The following is a 23,862-nucleotide window of genomic DNA, read 5'->3' as shown; positions in this document are numbered from 1 at the left end:
ATATAGTGTTCAAAATACTTAGTTACAAACTTTCAGTATAATACAAGATATGCGGAGTGATGCACCAACATGGTGGCTTCTATACATGCATCCCAAACTTTTTTTGCAGGATATAGCAAATAACAGATTCAAACAAACTTTTAAAGTGTGCATAGAATCAAGTCCCTGTAAATATCTTATAATAATACAAATGATCACTACATACAGACATAGATATATACAATAAAATGTAATCATGGGACTTGAGTTTTGGGTTAACTACTAATCTATCTATTTAGATACAACTGTTTAGATTCTGAATTTATATGAATATCTTATGAAGCTGAAACAAGACTTTCAACAGATTCAAAGGGAACAGAGGGGAAGTTTGAAACCCCTCAAATTGAAAAAAAGAGCATTTTTATTATTTCTTTTTGCATGAGTCTCGATTTTACACTAATTTTACCCTAAAAAATCCTATTCTTGGAAAAAAGTGTATATTTTTGCTTGAAATCATAATTTTCCCAATTAAATTTACTCTATAAAAGTTTTATTTTTAACTTCAAAAGTATTAACATTTGCCCTAATCTGATGTTAATGATCCACCCCTTTTCAATGTATTGAAATTAGTATGAATCACTTCAATATTTGTCAAACCAAGTAAAATAATTTGATGAGAAACTCTATAAAAACTTACAGAAGACCTATGAGCAGCAACAATTCGGCTAGATGTTGGATATACTAAACAGATCATAAAATTCTCATAAAATGGATTCATAATCAACAATTTCTCACTTAAAGTCTACTATATGTGATATGTTTCCTTGAATATGATGCCTTCCTAACAATAGCAGTTGCGGATCCACAGATTTTTGATGAGCAGGGATTCCAGGCATCATTTGCTCATTTTTGCCAAAAGTTTGTATGGAAATCAAAATAATTTCCAACAAAAGATGGGGTTCCCATCCCCAAAACATTCTAGGTCGACCATAGGTAACTGTAAGGCTTAAAACTATCTACATATAAACAATGCTATCAACAGTAACGTCAGTAATACAATAGAATGGCCCTGTATGTTTGTTCCTCCTGCTGTAAGCAGTTTTAAATCATCAGAAACATAAAGTATCTGGTCTATAATATGGACTAGACCATTGGTGGCACCATTGTCCATATGTATAACTCGAGCTGCGGCATTACCAAAGTATATTGTCACATCTGTAATAAATCAATTTTAAGTTCATTTTTTATGTAATGTCTCTTCCAATGGGTTGACATTTTTTAATTCATTATCTCGTAGATATTATTTACCATGTAATTGTGTTATCATATTATGCTATCTGTTGATTGAAATGTTAATGTTTGAATTTAAAACTGAATAGTAAGGAATGATTGCATCAGTAAGGAATGACTGTATCAGTAAGGAATGATTGTATCAATTTGAAATAATTTGAAACAATTGCAATAGACGTCTATATATATTTATACTGCTGTACTCTTGGGTATTAATTCAATTTACATATTTTTACAATTTTTATAGGGGCACACAATTTTGGGTGTACAATATCAAGATCCTGTACAAGTGGGAGTATACGTAGCAGGACAACCCTGTACAATTTCATGTTTCTAGAAGCAAATATTCCTCTACAGTAGCAGCATGTTCATTGTCATATTTTGGTCATAAAGAATGAAGAAAACTCTTACTTAAGTCTTATCAAATTTTGCCATATTTCCCAGGAAGTGTAAAACTTTACTGAAAACTTAATCATCTAACTTTTCAATCAAGTCTTACACTTCAATGGAAATATGGCAAATTATTTACAAAAAAGCCTTTAGAGTTCCACCACAGAATACCTTGTTCTTTTTTTTAAAATTAAACATGAAAGAACCATACGATTTGTTGAATGGTTCAAATTAAAAATGTTCCTTAAAAGGGTTTCAGTGTACTGTTTTGATTCACTTTCCTGGCCTCCAGGAAGTTGACGAAAGTTTTGGATTTATCAACTTCTACTTAATTTGTATGATTCTCAAGCAAGCCTGTACCAGACTATACTTACATCTGTCATTTGACTTGGAAACTCTGATTGTATCACCATGTATAGATGTGAAGGGATAGTTAGCATTACCAAGGGTCTCCAACTCAATTCTCTGCCGGAACAATAGTCGAGTCAACACCTGTAAAATACAACAAGTTGTCTAATTATATCTAATAACATTAAATCTTAACAATAACAACTGGGTTTTATAAAAAAATCTCAAGTTGAGAATTTCCTCAAATCCAAGTCTGACTATTGTGGTATAGAATAATGTGGAACAATATCATATACATTTCTAAGCTTTTACTACAATTATATAGTTGAATTCTATGAAATGCTTGATTTAGACCAAAAAAGACCAATTGTCTATGGATGACGACAACAAAGACAACAGCACCATACCAATATACGAGCAATAATAGTTAGGTGTTGTATAAAAACCACCAAACAAACAATGATTTACATGTGTGCAAATACTTCATTTTACATAACTATGATCCTTTCTGTTTTTGAGAAAATCCCCTGGTAAATAATCAGAATAACCAAATCAAGAACGATAACTCTTCAAAGTGCCAATTTAATATTCAATCTCATTGTTATCTGAAAAAAATTCACAACTGAGTGACAAAATAAGACTATTTTGTGGTCTGTTACCATACCTCAATAAAAAGTAAAAGTGTATTTTTAATCAGCATGTATTAATTCCTGTCTGATATTTATGAAGACTGATACTTAAATTTCAGCAAGATATTTTATACAAAATTGAGCAACACAAGCATGGAATCTCTTCACCATGTGAAAATTTGATTCTCTGACCTTTACCTCTGACCTATAACATTGAAAATCAATAGGGAGCTAAATATCCTTACAGACTAGAAGGCTTGACTCAATAGTATTCCTAAGATGAATAAGATCAACACATGAAACATAATAAAACTCATACTCAATGAGAAGCATACTTGCATACATCTCCCCTAAATATGGGGAAAAACATTAAGATTGCATAATATCTTGATATTGGAAAATTATAACCATAAAAATGCTCTTGTCTGTTTAACTCAGCCTTTTATACCTGGAATCTTAAATATACCTCCTACATTAATATCACTGTAAAACTTGTCAGGGGGAATATAAAACATACTAATCTTCAAAAACTGACATGTAACAATGACATCAGAAATGAATTACTTACTCTCTGAAAGGCATAAGCATTCCTCATGATCTTCTGACCATGGTAAGTATTGGAGAAATAATCAATAGCTGTGGAGTTAGGAACGAAAAATGTCAGGAAACATGAATCCTTGCCTCCACTTGGCTGACAGTATCCCATATCCCAGGAAGGTGTCTGTGGTCGTGGGGGTATTGTCACGTATCCTTTATAATTGTTGTTAATGCCATAGTTAGGTGGATATCCTTGAGTCTCGAATGCACACTGATCACTGTAGAACCTACGATCAGTTAGGTATCTCTTCATTCCCAGGGCCCTCAGGTAATCATATGTTCTCCTAAAACAACATATAAAACTTAATTGAAGAATAATAATACAGAAGAAGGAATAACATATTTAAAAAAAAATACAGTAAAAGTTCTTATGTTTGGAGTGTACTAATTTTCACAAATTGTGGTGTACATGAAAGCACAAAAAAATAGTATGTGTGAAATTGATTTTAGCACTATGAAAGCTAATATTTTTTTTATATATATAATTATAATATAATTATAGTATCACATTGATCAGCTAGACAAAGGCTACAGGATTATTGTAAATGTATCAAGCTAGACAAAGGCTACAGGATTACTGTAAATGTATCCAGCCAGACAAAGGCTACAGGATTACTGTATCAATCTGTGTATAAGAAGTGATTTTTCTAGTGCTTGTCGTTTTCATCATTGATGATAGACTTTTCAGATTGACGATAATAATCTAGTATCATTTCGACACCTGATTTCTTTGCAAGTACAAATACAAAAAAAACATGAAGATATGTAAGCCCAATATTGGTTGAGTGGCAAAAGTGACAAATTAATTACCCTAAGCTAAACGCAACTCTCAACAGGTGTCAATATTTTGTGTAAACAATAACCTAATTCGCCAATTACACTAATCAGACACGTGAATAAATGTTGATCTCTTGACCACTCAAGCTTGACTTTAAGGTCTATAAAGTAATGCTGGTAAAAATTTCTGTTGGGAAAATTCCTTTACCTCTCATTAACTTTGTATCAAAATGACATAAAAAGTTATCATTTATTTTTGTACATCAAACTTGTAATTGAGCTTAAGGAGGAAGACCTAGGGTAAGGGACATAACTCTAGGAATCAGTGATATGTTTGTATTATATTCTATTTCACCAAAGCCTTTCAAGCTTTCCTTTGGAACAGAATGAAATAAGTCCAAGTTACTTTGGTGCTTACATGAGATTGATGTTAAATGCTGAATACAAACGTTCAAATGATTTGTGAGAGTTGTCCTTTACCATAGGTCTTCCTCCTTAAACCAAAAGTGGGTAATTTGGTCACTACCCTGGTGTCACTACACTTCTAATAGTCGGCAACATTTATGATCTTGAAAATATCATTTATCCTATCAATGAACTCCACGGGACCAATATAAAATATTACTGTGAAATAATGACATAAATTTGTCATTAACTTGCAATGGTCCTGATCCCAAAGGCACAGTTGAAATTGTGCTAAAAATAGATCTAATGAGGTACCACAGGGGAAATACATATTTGAAAATATTTATATCTGTCCAATGCATGTAATACTGGTGCATGTTATGGCAGTTAATATCTATATCTATCCTGTGCTAGATGTATTTTTGTCTTTCTACAAAGGGTAGCCTTTGCAGAAAACAGCATTTATTTTATATTAAAGACAATCAAAATTATGCCAGGGATGTATGTCCCTGATTTAAGTATATATGAGTTTAAAGGGATTTCTATTTTTGATCATTCTTAAAGGCTGTAGAGTTTACTTTCTTAATTAAATCTCAGGTAAGAGATTGTCTGGAAAACATGCTTGCAGGATAGTGGAAAAAAATAATGTGCATTATTCATATGCAATGTACATTTAAGTTTTATTTCATGTCTTTACACAGTGCTGTAAATAGCAGATGATAATGAAATACATGTATATCTTTTCAGATGCAAATACTACTTTAAAAAATGTACTATTAAAGTGCTCCTCATTTTCTCATGAAAAGTGAATAAAGCTTTCAAAATCCTGGAAAAAACCCTGGTATGAGACACTATTATTCAAGTTTACTTAAAGTTATTAATCCCAGTAGATACATTGGGGCAAAAAAAAACTACTTTAAGTTTAGGAATTCTCATCAAATGACTGTTAGAAGCCAGAGATCACTGCAGATGAGGTTGGCCATGTCGAGGTATGGTATACCCATTAAAGGTAACTAATTAATGACTTACAGAAGCCAGAGATCACTGCAGATGAGGTTGGCCATGTCGAGGTATGGTATTCCTAGTATGGTATCTATGTACTGAATCATTCCATTTTTACATTCAATGTCAGCTCTTGTAATCTTTGCAATAACAGTATCTCCCTGGACCCAGGTCTCTGTAATTCAATAAATATGACAAACGAGTCAAGGAAAAACCAAACACTAAGTTGACAATGCAAAATCAAATATATAACGAACATATTTATATAAATTAGAAAACTCTGTTTAGTACTGGTATAAAACTAATAAAAGTAATATAGTGATGGAAGATATATGTAAAATCTATTCAGTCAATTTTCTTCAATCTAACATGCTGTTGTCAAGAGTTACTCAGCTGCAATGTTTTTCTATAGCATTACATCCTATGTGTGCCATATCGGTACAACTTATGGTTTCCTGCAGTTTGTAATAGTAGAATTCAATTGATTCACCTGTAGATATCTACCAAATCTGCTGATACTTTAAGGGGGTAGACATGGGGTAAGGGACATAACTCTTGAAATCATCATATTCAATTTCACCACAGCCTAACAAGATTTCATTTGAAATAGAATGAAATCAATCCAAGTTACTTTGATGCTTCGATAAATTTGATGTAAAATGCTTTACACAAACATTCCAATGATTTGTAATGAATCAATTATTGTCTGCTTTTGCATGAGTTTTAAATTCCTTTCATAGAATTTGCAAGAACTAGTTCAAATCTATATTTTCAATGAAAAACTATTCACTTTTCAACTAAACCAAAAATAATAAAAATAGGTCATCTAAATTTTAACTAGATCTGGGCTAGTGGCCAAAGCATTGTTATCACTGTAAGTTATTTCCATACCATTTCTCTGTCTATATATAGTTAGTCGAGGGTTGTTTCCTTCATAATACAGACTTCTACGGTACTGTCGACTGTTATATTCACCAACAAGTGATGCCACGGAAACATGTTGACCTGGTTCTAATATCGACAGTTTCAAAACCTTGAAATATAATAAGTTAGTAAGGTTATCTAATAGTGTTTTCAGGAAATAATTTGTTTGTGACTAAAGGTAGTTAGCAGTAGGATTGTTACTTTTAATCAGGGAGTTACATTATTGAAACCACACTCTTACTAGATTATACTCACGTGCAATGTGCGCCACTGTCAGAGAAGGACATGCTTACCCTTCCAATGCACCTGATGATAATCATGTTTTTTTATGGGAGCTCATATCACTAATGCTTTAGTCTTGTTTTCCTTATCTTTGGTATACATACATAATTGGGATCAGGACAAAAGCCCATCTCCCTATTAAAAGCCCGGCAAGGACAACAGCTCCCCCCCCCAGACAGAAATTATTTTATCAATATGAATAATATTTCTATTAGTAATGAAAATGTAAAATTTGAAATTTAATTTCTAAATTGTTCACATTTTAACTTTTTGAGACAATATTTTATTAATAAAATGATAACAGTTCTCAAATATATACTTTTTAATAAGGAAATATATCTAAAAACAGTCATTTTGTTTTCTTTTTAAAAAGTGTATTACTGGCAGCTTTTCTTATTTCATTGATGAAATTTCAAATGATTCTGGTAATAAGAAATATAACATCAAATATATAATAAGTATACCCTTGAAAAAAATAATACACAGAAATTGAACCATTTTAATTCAAACAAAAACTTCCTAAATACACAAAACAGAATTAAAAATTACACAAAAAAAGACTAACACAAATAAAATGCAATACCAATATAAAAGGAACAGTCACAACAAAAGAGAAATAAAAAAAATAACATCTTTTAAACCCGGCACTGTTTTTAATACTAGCTAAAAAAATGAAGACAATTTGACATTCTTCCATAAAGTCATACACGCTTAGGTTTTATCAGTTCAGTAATTTTGTAATTACCCTTCATTGTACCAAAGTGTTGTGTTATTTGTAGTGCACACTGACAAGCTGTAAAAAGTATTAAAGATATTCTTAACTAAAACAGAATTTTTGTTTTACTATGCGTAAGGGGAAATAACTGTTTTTTTTTAATAAATGTACTATGAAATACTTTATGATTGTAGCCCAGGCACCAACTTTCATGGAGTTTGTGGTTGACACACTGTGGAAAATTAAGAATCCACAAACCAACAATATGTCTGCAATTCTCACAAATTGATATCCACAAATAAAATGTACTGTAACAGTATTTAATATGAGATTTTAATAACAATTCAAAGTTTGTTTTTTCTACAAAAACATATGTCTCCCCCTGTTCCAAAGTTCAAAGAATATGACTCCCAAAAATTCAGTGCGTCATAAATTTGCTAACAAAAGTTTGACAAACATACGAACAGGGGAAAAACAATATCTCTTTCCAACAACAACAGAGTGAGACATGAATATCATTTATTCATAATATAAGATAGATTTTTGGAGTAAGTTTGTATAGAAAAAAAGCAGCTATAAGCAATTTCATCCTTTTGCTTCCTATGAAATTGACAAATCTGATCCATAAACCAACAAAAAAAATAATAAATACTTCAATTAAGAAATTACTGAAAGATGAATTATTGCTAATTTTTAGTTTTTTTTGTTTTTTTTTACAAAATGGAATTTTAATATTTGGACTACCATGACTTTTCCTGCTATCATTTCATGTTCATTTTATCATCCATTTCATGTTCATCGTCTGAATATAGCTGAAATATTGCTGCTCGGATGTTAAACCCCAACAAACAACAACAAACAAACAAACTTTTCCTGCTACAATCCTTTTAAAATTCTAATATGTAAGTTTCAGATTTCGTCACTCAAATCTCTAATACTTGTTTGAATCATAATTCATTCATTACATTATGGAGACTACAGACCATTCAAGAGAATCCATGTTTACTCCTGATTCAACTGCTCACCCTTCCAGAGAATCAATGTTTACCCCTGATTTTATAGCCTACCATTCAAGAGAATCTGAGTTTATCCCTGATTTAACTGCTCACCCCTTCCAGAGAATCTGAGTTTATTCCTGATTTATCTAATAACCCTTCCAGAGAATCTGAGTTTACCCCTGATTTAACTCCTGACCCTTCCAGAGAATCTGAGTTTACCTCTGATTTAACTGCTCACCCTTCCAGAGAATCTGAGTTTACCCCTGATTTAACTCCTGACCCTTCCAGGGAATCTGAGTTTACTCCTGATTTAATAGCTCACCCTTCCAGAGAATCTGAGTTTACCCCTGATTTATCTCCTGACCCTTCCAAAGAATCCATGTTTACCCCTGATTTAACTGCTCACCCTTCTAGAGAATCTAATGGAGGAAAATTATTTCCCCATTTACAGGTGCAAAAATAAGAAGCATAGATACCGCTGGACGGACAGACAGAGAGACAAGGGAATTCCTATATACATCCCACCTGCTGGTAGGGTAAAATAGCTTCCCTATTTACAGAAGGTAAAACAAGAGACAGACAGACAGATTCCTATATACAACCCACTTGTTGATGGGGTAAAATCATTTCCTCATTAACAGGAGCGAAAAACAAGAAAAGTGTGATATGGTTGGATGGACAGACAGACAGACACCCAAGGTGATTCCTATATACCCCCCTAGGGTAAGATAGATATACATAGAGAAGAAAGTAGAAAAGCAGTCACAAGAAGCCTACAGAACTATCATTGTGAGAACATCTAACCTTATCAACCAATCTGATATCTGTAACTAATGAAGCCCAGGGAACGTTGCTGATCTTTTTAAATGCTTCTGTTGTTGGTACAAATACATTGATACCATTCTGTTCCACTAAAGCTTTTCTTGTATCTTCAGATGCTCTATTAATCAGCTGGTCAAACAGTCTGAAAATAAATGTTCCAGTCATATATCTAATATTATCACGGAGACAACTTTCCAGTTTTCAGTTTCTGTGGAAACAACCATGAATGTCTGTTTTTTTCTGTTTTTAAACACCAATTTTTATACTAATACCTTTAAGTGGCTTGTGACCATGGAAACACGTCAAAAATTACATCTCCATATTCAACAAGATTTAGAAAATGTTCTCATTATTATAGCATTACACTGATCATCATGAAGTCTTCAAAACTAAAAAAAGGTGTTAAAGAGATGTGATGTATATGTTATCTGGTTGTGAATCATGGGAAACCGGGAAATATCTGCAGGGTGGAGAGAATATTTCAAAACTTTCTGAGTACATATCCAGAAAGCACATGAATCCAAAAATTACGTATTCTGACAAGTCAGAAAACTTGTAGCATGCCCTGGCCAAGGCATATGCATACAGATACTGGTTTACCAAATATCTCATCAGAAGAATGATAATAAATACTGAGGACCAAAATGCTACTTTGGTATGGAAGGTTATTATAATATTCTGACCAACCTGTTTCATCTTAAACATCTTAAAAATAAATATGTTGTCCAGTATGAAGGAAAAGAGTAATTAATGGAACCAAGACCCAAGCAGAACCCAAGAGAATGTATTCCAGAGACAAAGACCAAATATGGAAAACTGACAAACACAACATAATGCATACAAAGTAATAAAATAAATGAGTAACTCAAGATTACACTACAAACTGGTAGTATGGACCAGGTGCACTGGTAGAGTAAGCACCCTCTTCTTCTCTAGAAACACTCATTGCTCATTATTCTAATGTAAATTTGTTTTCTCATGTTAAAAAGACTCATTCTTGATACATGTATTATCAGTGTATAATTTTAAGGAAAATAATTCTTCAGTAAATTTGTGTTTTCATGTTATGTTAATCTGTGTAAGAATTAGGTCACTCATCCTCGTTATTAATCATCCTATCAAAACTTAGACAATGGCGATAGGTGATTTGTTATTTTGTCATGCAAGGTCTCAATGACATTTATAAGAAATTATGAGCATATTCTCCCTGACTACAAAGGAAAAATTGCAACACATGTTTTTAAAACACCTGAAAAAACATAGGTTTCTTATACAAAATGTATATTTAGGACCATCATGAAAAACCTATCATTTCTGACTACCAAATAAATTTGTGTAAAACAAGTAAATACAAGTCTATGTTTTCCATAGAACCTATTGTATAAAATGAGTATGGTTTCCATATAAATTTTTAGAGGATTTGATTTCTAATGCATAAAAAACATAAATTTCCATATTGGTCCAAAACATATGTTTCCATATGTGTTAAAACATGTGTTAGAACATTCATCTTCATTAAAACCCTGAGATTTCATCCACTCAAGTGAGAAATTCATCATTTACACTTGTGCAAAAGATGGAAATTCTCAAACTTGTGTAATTGTAATTATGAAAGAACTTAAATTTCAAAGAGACTTACGGAGAATCTTCTGCTATTTGTTGTCTAACTGTATTGTAAATGTAACCTAGCAACCGATCACACATATGTATGACACCATTAGTTACTGTGATGTTACCCATGACAATCTCAGCAGTCACACCGCCACTGTTTACATAAACTACAACATAATGGTACTACAGTAATATGAAATATCAAAATATAATTTTCAATCCACCAACATATTTTTGTGTTTAAAACCGATGTGCATAGTGTATGTTTGGAAAGAAATGTGATGAATTGTGATTTGTTTCAAGGACAGCAATGCAAATTATATGAAACATACAAATTGGAGGTTTCAAGTTGGTTTTTCGATCAGCACATATTGGCCACATGCTTCAACAAACTAGAGTATTTAGTTGTCTCGATACAAAAGGCAGTAACATTGGAACATTGAGGTTGTTTGACTAATTGTTGCCAAGACCTGCTAAAAGGTAAACTATTAAAATCAAGAGGTTTTTTTGCAAATTTGCCAGAATTATTACACTTTGGCTCTTTTTTACACAACAGTTTCCATGTAATGCAAGGGTGAACAACAAAAAGGGTTTTGTTGGTGATGCATGCACACATTTTTACTTGCATATTATCCAATATACATCTTGATTTTATCAATTTTATTTTCAGGACCAAATTTGATAAAAACTGAACACAACTTCTTTGTCTTGTGATCTCCACCATATGATTTACCTGTATAATCATATGGCTTTCTGATTGTCAATGCTCTCTTGTTAGCATTAGTAAACCCGGCATTGTGATTGACATAAGTTGTAAACAGGACGTCAGTCTTTATGTAGTGAGATCTTACAACCTAAAACAAAAACAAACAAATTTATCAAAAAGGAAAGTATATATTACAAATGGCAAAATCAAGGCAATATCTGGAAAGTTGGAAATATTTGCAATGGTCCTGAGTTATATATATGTAGTGCCGACATTTCCAATGGATCCATGGTGGATGGGTGTAAAATCTCCTCTGCTTCCATTACAGTTAATTGATTCCAGTACATGTATTTATCAATAATGGATTTTAATTTATTTTATATATGGACCTATTAAGATTATTTTGGCCAAGAAAAAATCACACAAAAGGTAATTCATGCAAAACCACAAAAATTCAGTTTCACTTCAAATTTGAAAGTTACAGTTCTAGTTTAATACTGTGTTGTATTTTGAGATAAAATTCATATAGAATGTGTATGAAGAGATTTTCATTCTTGATTTAGTTGACAATCATGTAGACAAAAAAAAAACAAAATTGTTTGTTGGACACCATGAATCACCCATACAGGGTGTCTGAATTTAATGTGGACTGCTACTTAAGTGTTTTATATTTCAATACCTCATGAAGTTTCTGAACATCTTGTTGTAAGTTCCTTAATATATCTTGTTCTATCCTATTGATAGCATCATCTGTTGGTACAAACAGTGTCAGTTTACCATCAAAGTACTGCAGATCTTTAATTGGTCCATTATATTGCCCAGATATTGATAACTTGTTCAAGATTTCATTATAAAACTTCCTACAATGTAAAATCATTGGTGTTTAAATTCCTACTATGACATTTTTTTATGTTCAACATCCTACTATGAAAATATTTTTGCTCAACTTCCTTCTGTTAAATTACTAGTCTTCAACTTTCTAAAATTTTCTGAGCAAAACCAGTGATGCAGAGAAGGTATCCTTGTGTGATATTTTATCGTTAGATCAGTGGGGTTTTGACATGCATGTGTCTGATTTTTCCATGTTGCCTGATTCTTACAAACACTTACACTAAGTAAATTAATGATTGCTATTCTATCTAAAGATTTTGATGACCATAGGTGGGTCCAAAATGGGCCTTTGCCCATCCCCCCTATTATGCTGGAAATTTGTTAGATTATATAGTACATATAAATCACTGGAGCAGGTTCCTCTAAGGCCAGACAGTGGGCCCCTCTTTTCAAAACTCCTAGATCAACCAATAATGATCTGTCACGATAAACCTGTAAAAAAAGGCTAAAAAAATTGACATTTACATCTGACCTTGGGCACTTACGTCGATTTGACCTTGGCATAATCTGGATCCATGGTATATGAGTAAGCAGTTTTTAGACTGGTTGGATCTATCCATATCATCAGACCATGAACAACACCATTGTTTCCTACCAAATCTTTTTGATCAGGAGATATCATAGCACCATTAACAAAAAATGTAGATGGTCCAAACCAACCTGATGATGCCTGGAAATCAGTAGAAAATCCATGTAAATCAGAAGAAAATCAATGTAAATCCATCTGCAGATGGTATTTGTGTGCTTTTCAAAGAAACTTTTATGTGAAAAATTCACTTGTGTAGTATGTAAAATTTGTATTTGACACAAGAAAGCTCACTTCTAAATAATGACTGCATGTCTGAGATTTACTTGCACTGTTCAGGTAAAATTCACAATCACATCAACAATTTTTTTCCTGAGTAAAGAAAACATTCTCACACTTCCCTCTCTACTGTTGAGGTAGAGATTTAGAAAGAACATGCCCCTCCTCTCTTTAATTTCCTAAGTCATTACTTACATTTCCCTCTTTCTGGTTGAGGTTTAGAAAGGCATACCCCTCATCTCTTTAATATTTTAAATTATTACTTACCCTTCCCTCTCTACTGTTAAGGTAGAGATATAGAAAGAGCATACCCCTCCTCTCTTTAATTTCCTAAACCATTACTTACACTTCCCTCTCTTCTGTTGAGGTACAGTTTATGGGAGGACATACTTCTCCTTTCTGATTTGTCCTGGAAATCTCCAGTCAGTAACCTCTGACCTTCAACTGCAACAAAAAATGTTTAAACATAAACTGTAAAATGTGCATCCCACCAGACCGTTTAATATGGTAAAATAAAGACAAGTTTTAACATTAGAATTGCTTTCAATTTAATTTTTGGACGGTCATGTGATATAACCAACTTTGGGTCAGTTTAAAAAAAAAAAATCAAAAAATGGTTTACATTAACAAGCCTAAATTGTCATTAACTTGATTATAAATGCATGCATATAAACTTGCTCAACAATTACAAATAATGCTTATAGCTTAATTCCTAATGAATTCCAGTCCAAATTTCTTCATTAAAACATAATTTGCTTTGAATTGTGGTCTGTAAAAATTCTTTTAAGTTTGATTTTAAGATGTTCATGACACTTCTCTTAAAATAATAATTGGAGATTCTTTAGTTATTTTGCATTCTCTTCATGATATATCACTTCTATAGAGTGCAATTTTGTTCTCTTCTTTCTGCATCCTGCTATCTTTTCATGCATTTTGCTGTAGAGTTATCTCACTCTACTCTTGTTGCGGCTATGTCCCTGCTTTATCTGTGCTAGCTAAAAACCAAGCTAAAGCATACTGCCCCAGTATTTTATCCTATATAAACATTTTACAAATTTCCTGTCAGAGTTTCAGCTTTTTCCACCAGATAGGAGAAAAAAACTTAATTGTTTTCGTTTGTTTGTTTGTTTGTTGGGGTTTAACATCCAAGCAGCAATATTTCAGCTATATTCAGACAATGAACATGAAATGGATGATAAAATGAACATGAAATGAAAAAAAAGGATGGGTCACAAGGATAATAGGGTCGACAAATTTTGATTGCCACTGGGGATGGGTAAGGTCGGGCAATTTAGCCTCCTGTGGCGGAGCGCAAAGGTTCCTACTCCTATCGAATACCACAGCAGGGTTCTTTAACGTGCAAGGAACGTGGCATCTTTCCCAACACGGTGCACCACTATGGTTTGCGGTCAGGTTTTCCGTATTATAGCCTGACAACCCCAGCATGTAACACGCCAGGGGTACCCCATTCCACCACCTGGGGCACACATCCCAGTTGCTCTGTGGGCAGAGCGCCTAGCCCCGGCTAAGGTACTGAGCACTATTTAGTCGCCTTATACGACAAGCTTAGCGCTGCTGCAGGCCTATTCTTTTAACACCCGGACCTGCACGGGGCAAAACTTAATTGTAAATGATTTTTGTTATGTAATGATATCTAGACTGCCTACATATATGTATACCAGTATATAGTACATCACTGACCCTCCATCCCAATAGGGTATGTAAGTCTTTTCACGTGACTCCTTTGTTTCAAAAGAATGGGTCCAAGTCTACCATTTAAATGCAAGGAGATTGGCCATTTACAGAGCACACAATTCAGTATTAAAAGCAAAGCATTTTTTTTTTGTATAAAAATACCAATTAAAAATTACACAATATCCAGTTTTACATCATAAAAGTATTAAGAAAAGCATAAAATAGAAAATTTTGCATTTAAATGCAGCATTCTGAGAACCCAGAAGTAAACAATTTGTTGGATTACAATTTGTTCTATGTCAGAAATTCCTGACAGAAAAATGAAACTAGAACCAGACTTACAAACCCTATAATATATTGACTTTGCACTTACTGACGTGAAACTTGATAAAGTCTTGTAAGGCGGAACCATTCAAACTATCAACATGCATCTTTCTATCTGGAGTAAGGTTGTCATATGCTGTATCATTGGGTGCAAACATGGTGTATGTTGTGGAAAACTGAAAAAACTGTACTAAGTTGGCTCTTCGTACCAGTGACTCAAACTGTCAAAGAAACAAAACATTTAAACATATTTGAAGAAGAAACAAGCTTTCTGATTGGTTAAAAAAATGTCTATCATCTAATGGACCAAATTTTGTAATGTGACTGTGATGTCAGCGACCTTTTTTGATGATACACTCGTTAAATTTGATACGAAAATTAAATTATAAGGAATGACTATTATATTTTTTAAGTCTTTTTTAAATAGCCCTAGGAGCACACTTGATAACAACCTGCTATGCTAACCAAGTGACTGAAGATATTTCTTCATAGACTGAAAAAAAATATAATATTCATTCCTTAAATAATCAGATTAAAAATACACATGCATATAGGTCATCTAATGGGGCATTAAATGATACTTTACCATGTTGTGTTGTATTTAATACACATACTAAATTACATATCATTTATCAAGATAAAATTCTTTAATTGTATTCAAAGAAAGATAACTCCAATTCATCAAAAAAAGTATGAGTTAAAAACAACAGAAAATTTTCTAGAACTAGCTCAAATCTACACTTTCAATGAAAAACTATTCCCTTTTCAACTACACCCAAAACAATCAAAATAGGTCATCTAAATTTTGGTAAACTTAAAGCAATTTTTCTGTCCTTCCAATGCAAGAATTATCAAACGACTATGTTTTCTCAATTTTGTGATGGATTCAAGTCTCCAAATTCACAATTAAATCATTCAACACTTTATGAACAATTTTCAGTTGAATTTTAGGCCAATAAGACCCTTTATCACCCCTTCTCCTTTGAATTTGGCTGGGTATCAACTCATAATCATATGGTATAATCCATAACTTTTTTGACCCTCACAGTGAGTGTATTATTAAATATCCGAACAGTTACATGTAAATATAACTGTGATACATGTACCTCAGTTAGAAGTCTTTTACAAATAACTGTGATACACACACCTCAGTTAGATGTCTTTTAAATATAACTGTGATATATGTACCTCAGTTACATACATGTACATGTCTTTTAAATATATAATAATTGTGTTATATGTCCATGTAGTAACATGCTTATAAGGTACCCCTTAAAATGGATTATTTCCTGTTCAAATCGTCCAGCAATAATTATATTCCTTTATGAAAATCTACATACAGACATGTAAATGTAAAAATACATTATGCCAAACCATTCTATTGAAATTCATCACAACTCCTTGCACGATTTAGTAATTGTTCTCAATATGTTTTAACATGTAAAATCCATGTGTTGATTATCTCCCTTTAGAGTCATCAGACAATACATGTACATTTTTGTAGTTTGTACATGTAATTATATTATGTTATGTATAAAAATATAAATATATGTAAATGTGCATTACATAATATAATTACATGTATATGTACATGTATGATGCTCAACCTTTCTTTAAAATGTTAAAAAAATCCGTATCTTTTGTAGGAGTTTCACTATGATGTTTTTGTTTAATTACCTCCCATTTAAGATCTATTCTTTAGGCCACAATAAAAAAAAACCTAGATTCTCATCCAATTTTTTTTTACATTGGCAGAGAACAAACTTTATTTTATATTTTTCCTACAATTGAACTGACACTTGTGCTGAAAAACAGGTGTTGTTGCAATCATCATCTTCATTTTTTTGTATGTGTGCTAGGTGATCAAATCTAGCACAAACATATCATTAAAGGTCTATCAAAGTGCACATATTTCTTCTGCTACACCCTACCAGTTTCCATTAATTTGGAACATTATTTCAAAGAAATAGCAGTTAAAAACTATGATTTATAAACCAGAATTTACCTCATGACAATTATTTAAATCAGGCCTGGACAAGACAGAGAATAGTTTTGGATATTTGAGTCAAGTATTATTTTTCAAAATACACTTTGAAAATAAAATAAATTCAGGGAGGGTGTGAAAAATTGGGTTGGGTGGGGGTATGAGAATCTAGGAATTTTTTATTAGGGCCTTATGCACATTTACATAATAATGATGTCAAAACTTCTTGTATTAAAAAAAAAATTATTGAAATCCCTTGAGCAGTTAAGGAGGAGTTGCACTTTTACATGTACAACCCATTAGTTGGATTACAGCTATGAACCTGCTTTGTGAGTACTGCAGACAGACTTCTGTATCAGTGTTCACCTTAAGTCACTAACCCCAAGACGGCACTAGTAAAAATTGATTTGGGCTAATGAAATAATGTGTACGTTTCTTGTTTTGGGCTAGTTGAATCCTATACAGTCCTAAATTATTCGGGCTAGTTGTTGAGAATTTTTATGGAAAGGACTGCTGTATAACCCCAAACTTTGTTTGCTGGGGATATAAAAAAGAGAGGAATACTTTTAAAAAATTCAACTTAACAGTTTTGATGAATCCATTACCATGATTACCATACATGTACCTTAGATATATTTTTTTTGGTATTTTCATTTTATAATACACGTAAATTTGACTTATCAAAAGATTCATGTTTTTTCCTTGTAACCTTTCCTGTTTTTTGCCTGACTGTTTGTCGGATCAGTACTGAAATAAAACAGTTCAATGATACTCTGTTACATGTTTATCAGCCAGAAGTGTATATGAGTACCATAAAATTTTAGTACTATACCATCAGCTATCAGTATTCCCGTGAGAAAATACATTTAATTACATATTATCTTATTTGTTTAGCAATCACATAACATACATAAACTGAATGGTAAACAAATAAGGCAATGCATTCATAGACTACAAGCATTTATGTGCATTGATTACAAATTCATTAATAAAATATTTTTCACATTCAGACATTGTATAAAAAAATTGATATCCCATGATATTAAATCATGAAAAAACATCATATCCCACTTAACCCTGAACGTATCAAAAAGTGCTTGATCCATTACAGTTCGCACCCTTCCCCCTACTTGATAAATACATGTATTGCATCATGTCTAAATGAGTAAGAGAAAGTGTGGAAAAACCCTAAAATACAACATGTGCATGGAAACAAAGACAAACAATAGGATAAACTACATGTGCATTGCAAAAAAGTGCCCTTCACAAACTTGAGAAATTGCCTTTTTCTCCACTGGCACCCTCCTCTTTTATATTTCTAGCTGGAGCAAAGTTTTGGGATTTAAAGAAAGCAACTACATTTACAATGTTGTACATGTACATGTATCAAACCTTGGTTTTTTTAATAACAGACATAGCACACTACAATATAAATCAACATAACATGTATAAAAGTACATGCACATGCATATTTGTATATCATCATCTGTACAGTATAAATGCACAGCACATGAACATTGTCTTTAAGTTTTTGGTAGATGTTTTCACAGGTCTTGCATGTACATGTACAAAATGTATATATTCATATATATATATGTACAATGTATATGTACACAAATCTGCAGATGATTAGTTGATATGCATTTGTACATGTATGTTTTATGGGGAATAAAAACTGCATGTACATTGTTTAATACTTAATTATTCCAAATCAATTATATTGTGATAAAATTTGTGTCGTAACAGCTTGAAATCTTATCAAAATTATTGTATTTCCTGTTTTTATATTTTCAGCCCATTCATTTACTGTAGCACAAATTAATATACATTTTTCATGTACAATGAAAATCATGTACGGTATGTACAATTTCACAAATGGAAATGTTCATGCACATAAGGCCTAGAAAAAAATATGTCTGTTTAAGGTTACACTCTTTAATTTAGAGTAGGTAAGTTGGCATTTTCATTGAATTTTTTTCTGGCAAAGGTTCAACTCTACTTTAACCAAATCATTATTCTATGAGAGTTATTTCACATTCTTAAGTTTATATGGTCAACCCAGTCTAAACAGAAACCAATCAGCAGCATGGAGACCAAAAAAAACAATGTAGTTATTAAATAAACTTAAGAATGTGAAATTGCCATTTTGACTCAACTCTGGGAAGACTTTGATAAAGAGTACTTTCAATTTTAACCTAATATTACTGATTTTTATTTTTCATTTTATTTTGTTATCAGATCAAATACATGTAGTTTAGGTTCGGAGCAAAAAGAGTAATCAAGGGAACCAAGATTCTTGCGGAAATCAAAAGAATGTAATCCAGGGACAAAGACTAGACACTGAAAACAGACAAACACAACAAAGAACATAAAACAACTAAAATAATACATACAAAGTAACAAAAGTAAATGAGCAACTCCACTAAAAAACTGGGAGCATGGACCAGGTGCACTGGTAGAGTAAACATCCTCTGCTTTTCTAGAAACACCCGCCCATTTGCTCAAAAAAGTCAAGTCCGGGTGGACAAAAGAGGAAAGGAAAACTATGACACGTTGAACAAATCAGTTTTCATGATGCAGATGGATACACTGTAAGGATCCACGAGTTCATGATGACGCCATAAAAATTCTGTAGTGATGACTTCAATCTTGTAGCAACATACATGTAACCCTGTTCTAGAAGCCTAATTGTAAAAAGTCTAGCATGATACAAAAAGTCGGCATGGTTACGGCAAGCTCTGGCATAATGTATGAGTTGCATTATGAAAGTCCATACGCAGGTGCTGAAGGGATGTTGCCACAGATGAAAAAAAGGGTCAGTCGGGTAACCCAAAGAGTTAAATATAGAAGGATTCGCGTCTTGTAAATTATCACAATATCTCGCGTGGCAAGATTTCAGTATACTAGTACAGCTTCTTGCCGCTAATACAGTCAAAATTAGGTCATATAAAACATTGATATCACAAAAGCAGGGGAAGCTACGCTATAAACATCCTTATATAAACACCATCAGACCATTTCTATTAATTTAAAACAAATTTTCTGATGATCATTTGGGTTTTGAAGGGGTTAGAGATTTTATTTGGGAGGGAATGCCTTTCAAGAGGGCATGACTCCAACCACCATTCTTTTATATCAACACTCGGTCAAATAAAAATGTTGATGAACAGGAGGCTACAGCTACAAAATTTCTTTATATACACCCTTGGACCATTTCTGATCAATTTGAAATAAATTTTATGATGATAAATCGGGTTTTGAAGGAGTTTAAATTTTAAATGAATAGGGTAACCGCCCTCGAAGAAGGGAAAAATGAGTTTGAGTTTTTAATGAGGAGGGAAGTACACCTTCAAAGGTGGGACCAGGTTGAAAATTTGATAAGAGATTAAGGTCTGGAATATCGAGGTATTGATCAAAACAAAACATTGAAAAAGTCTGGAGGCAACTTGAGGTGGGATATTTTAATTTTTTTTTCAAACCTTATGGGTCGGAATACCTACATTTACAATGTATCGTGATGAAATGTCAGAGCGATGGAAATCGTCCGCCATTAACAGGGAATGCTCAGCATCAACAAAATGCATTGTGGGTAATCTCGCTGTATATCGCCCCACACAACATATTTATCATCGTACTATGTAATATTGTGTAAGATTCCAATCCTTGCTATATATATAAATCTTTGGATAACTGTTAACAGACATATATTTTCTTGGCCAAAACAATATTCTATTTTTATTTTGAACAATGAATTTCTAGTCTTCCATTCCATTTATTTTCAAAATGTGTCAATATTCTAGAATAGGGTTTGTTTTCATTAAAAGAGAAAGTGAAATATTAGTCTGGTTAAATTATATACATTGTACAATAACAAATCGAGTAGCCTTAAAAAATCTCTGTGTCCCAAAACTCAAGGGCCAGGATTGTATGAACTTCAAGATGCAAAAACTAGGGAGTATGCTGATTTTACAGTTTCATACAGTGCATGTAAATTATTGTATTGATGAAATGTAAAGCTTCTATACATTCAGCCCCGTGCAGGTCCGGGTTTTAAAAGAATAGGCCTACAGCAGCACTAAGCTTGTTGTAAAAGGCGACTAAATAGTGCTCAGAAACCTAGCCGGGGGCTAGGCACTCTGCCCACAGAGCAACTGGGATGTGTGCCCAAGGTGGTGGAATGGGGTACCCCTGGCGTGTTGCATGCTGCGGTTGTCAAGCTATAATACGGAAAACCTAACCACAAACCATAGTGGTGCACTGTGTTGGAAAAGATGCCACGTTCCTCACACGACCCTATTATCCTTGTGTCCCATCCCTTTTTTCATTTCATGTTCATTTTATCATCCCTTTCATGTTCATCGCCTGGATATAGCTGAAATATTGCTGCTCGGGCGTTAAACGCCAGCAATCAATGAATCATTCTGTACATTCATCAATATGTTTCCCAAATTTTCGAAACTTTAATATAAACGATCTTAGCCTTAGGTAAACCTTCTGCCATAAGAACGAAAGAGAATAAAAGTCCATGATCTGGTTTAAATTTTGTTACTCATTAATAAGAAATTCAAATTGCTTTTGTTTACGTCGCCATTTTCAAATGAAACCAGTATTTTTAAATTTTTTACCTGAACAGGTGTAACTTGATTTTTACCTTTGATAAACCTCGGGTTCTCTGAAGCACCTCATAAACTGTGTCTGTTGAAGTTTGGTCATTGCTCACAGAAAACTCCAATAAACAAAACAACAACAAACAAAAAGATATATTCACTTTCCAGTCCATTTTGATGGACATCGCATTCACGGGAAATAACTCCATATGATTCACCTGTACCACTGGTCTTACCATGATAATCGAAATAACGTTTAACTAACATTCACTACAGTGATAGTGCGAACTTGTAAAACAACAACAAATTTCTGGTTTACCGTCCAATCTGAATTCCACTTTTTGCATTGATTTCTTTAATTTATTAGTTAATGAGAGTGCTCATTCGGGAATTAAAAGTCACCACTCATTTCTGAAAAAATAAATCTGTGTTAATTCTCTTTTCCGCTGGAACAGGGAGTGTATATTAGATACAAAATCCCTAGTTGGAAAGTAAATACCACTTAAGTGTTAATGATGGTCAGTGAAGAATTTTGTCCATACCACGCGGATGCATATACTCGATAAGTTCAAAAGATTCACGATGATCGAACCCGGTAGACCAGCGTTCTCAGATGGTACTTACAATGGGCAGCTATCGCAACTAATTAACTGACTCGCATTGACTACCCTGTCGCACGGACGGATAGCAACCAATTAATGGTGTACTGTATTTTATGCCTTTAAGAAGCCACAGTGTTCAGCGTGTATATATATACAAGCTATGACTAATAATATTAGCACATATTTTAAACAATGCGATAAATGTGGAAAAGCTAGCACGCAGCTAACTATGACTTGTATGTAAAAGAGAATAATTGTGGTCGGCAAGTTATAAAAAGTATTTTAGATTAGATATGATCACATGATGCGTTGTATCAAAAAGGAAAACACCAACTTGATCGCCAGAAGCACGTTCACTCGTCAAGTAGAACTTGGCATATACCCAAGGCCATTCTTCATTCTAGATATACTGCAATATATACTGTTTATAAGTACGCAAAAAACTGTTATTAGAAACCATTTACTGGACATTTTAAAGTTCTTGTCTGTGATTGACTAAACTGTAACATCCTTATTCATTCAATTCACTTGAAGGCATATATACTGTTTGATTAGATCGTGGTGTTCATACTGAAGAGATTTTCTTCCTATACGCAAGGATTTTAATAGTAGGCTATTTTAATCCCTTCTCTTTAAAAGTGCAGGCGGCAGCGCCTCTGATTTATTTTACTGTAAATGCACGTCAAATTAAATAAAATATGCACAAAAATGCAGGACAATTTGTATCATTATACTTTTTGCGGTTTTGTATGTAGTACTCTGTACTTTTTTCCAATTTGGACGTACATGGTTTATTTACCCCTTACTTGACAATTGTGGGGTAAATAGTGACAGGGTGTTCATCATTACTTCTGCCCGTACTTCCCTCCTTCCGTTACACAGACGGGAAACCCAAGTCTTATCCGTTACTCACCCTAAATCAATGAAACTTTCTCAGAATCGTTATTACATATTGGACCTGTTTTAGATCAAATCGGAGGTCAAAAGATGTATTATATCATATAAGGAGTTTAGTACCAATTTAGTGATCATTAATTAAAGTTTTTTTTCTAGTTTTGCTTATATTCCCAATCATGGAGGTCTGCTTTTTTTCGGCCCCCCCACCCTTGGATCCGCCTCTGAAGATGGATTTTGAAAAAAAGTCACACATTCTCGACTGCGTTCTTTGGGCCCTATACCAGTCCGTTGTAAAAAAAAAAAAACAATATACAGACATTAGTGTCCACTGTGGCATCTAGAGACCCAGTCTTAAGGTGAAGAGATGGCTTTTGAATTCCGTATCCTGTCATCCTTCTAAAGCTATGTCAATATTTAACTTGATAAAGTTCTCAGTTAAAGCTTTTTTTCTGATAACTTGTCAAAGAAAAGCTGCGCGGGAATCTAATATTAATGCATAATACAACTGATTATTCAATGAATATGTAAGAATTGTTGGTAATCGGAAGTCGGACTCAAACCATCCTCTTCTCCATTGAACTT

At 33.1% G+C, this 23,862-nt stretch overlaps 1 protein-coding gene across 1 annotated transcript; it reads right to left on the bottom strand.

Annotated features, from left to right (window-relative positions):
* Nucleotides 1–397: 397 nt before the first annotated feature.
* Nucleotides 398–22,001, bottom strand: LOC148596561 (fasciclin-1-like). Its single transcript, XM_088563174.1, has 13 exons — nucleotides 21,826–22,001; nucleotides 15,240–15,411; nucleotides 13,518–13,615; nucleotides 12,852–13,036; nucleotides 12,155–12,335; nucleotides 11,503–11,623; nucleotides 10,798–10,936; nucleotides 9,141–9,300; nucleotides 6,309–6,450; nucleotides 5,445–5,592; nucleotides 3,205–3,517; nucleotides 2,034–2,151; nucleotides 398–1,194 (listed from the first exon to the last, which is right to left on the bottom strand). The coding sequence occupies exons 1-13, from the start codon at nucleotides 21,988–21,990 to the stop codon at nucleotides 992–994; spliced, it is 2,145 nt and encodes a 714-aa protein (XP_088419300.1). The 5' UTR covers nucleotides 21,991–22,001; the 3' UTR covers nucleotides 398–991.
* Between the last annotated feature and the right edge of the window lie 1,861 nt (nucleotides 22,002–23,862).

The sequence above is a fragment of the Perna viridis genome, chromosome 15 (genome assembly GCF_037379345.1).
Source record: "Perna viridis isolate PV_CMFRI_1.1 ecotype Kerala chromosome 15, ASM3737934v1, whole genome shotgun sequence".
In the NCBI taxonomy this organism is placed as follows: Eukaryota; Metazoa; Mollusca; class Bivalvia; order Mytilida; family Mytilidae; genus Perna; species Perna viridis.
The sequence above is the reverse complement of the archived record's forward strand: the minus strand, read 5'-3'. Positions and strand labels throughout refer to the sequence as shown.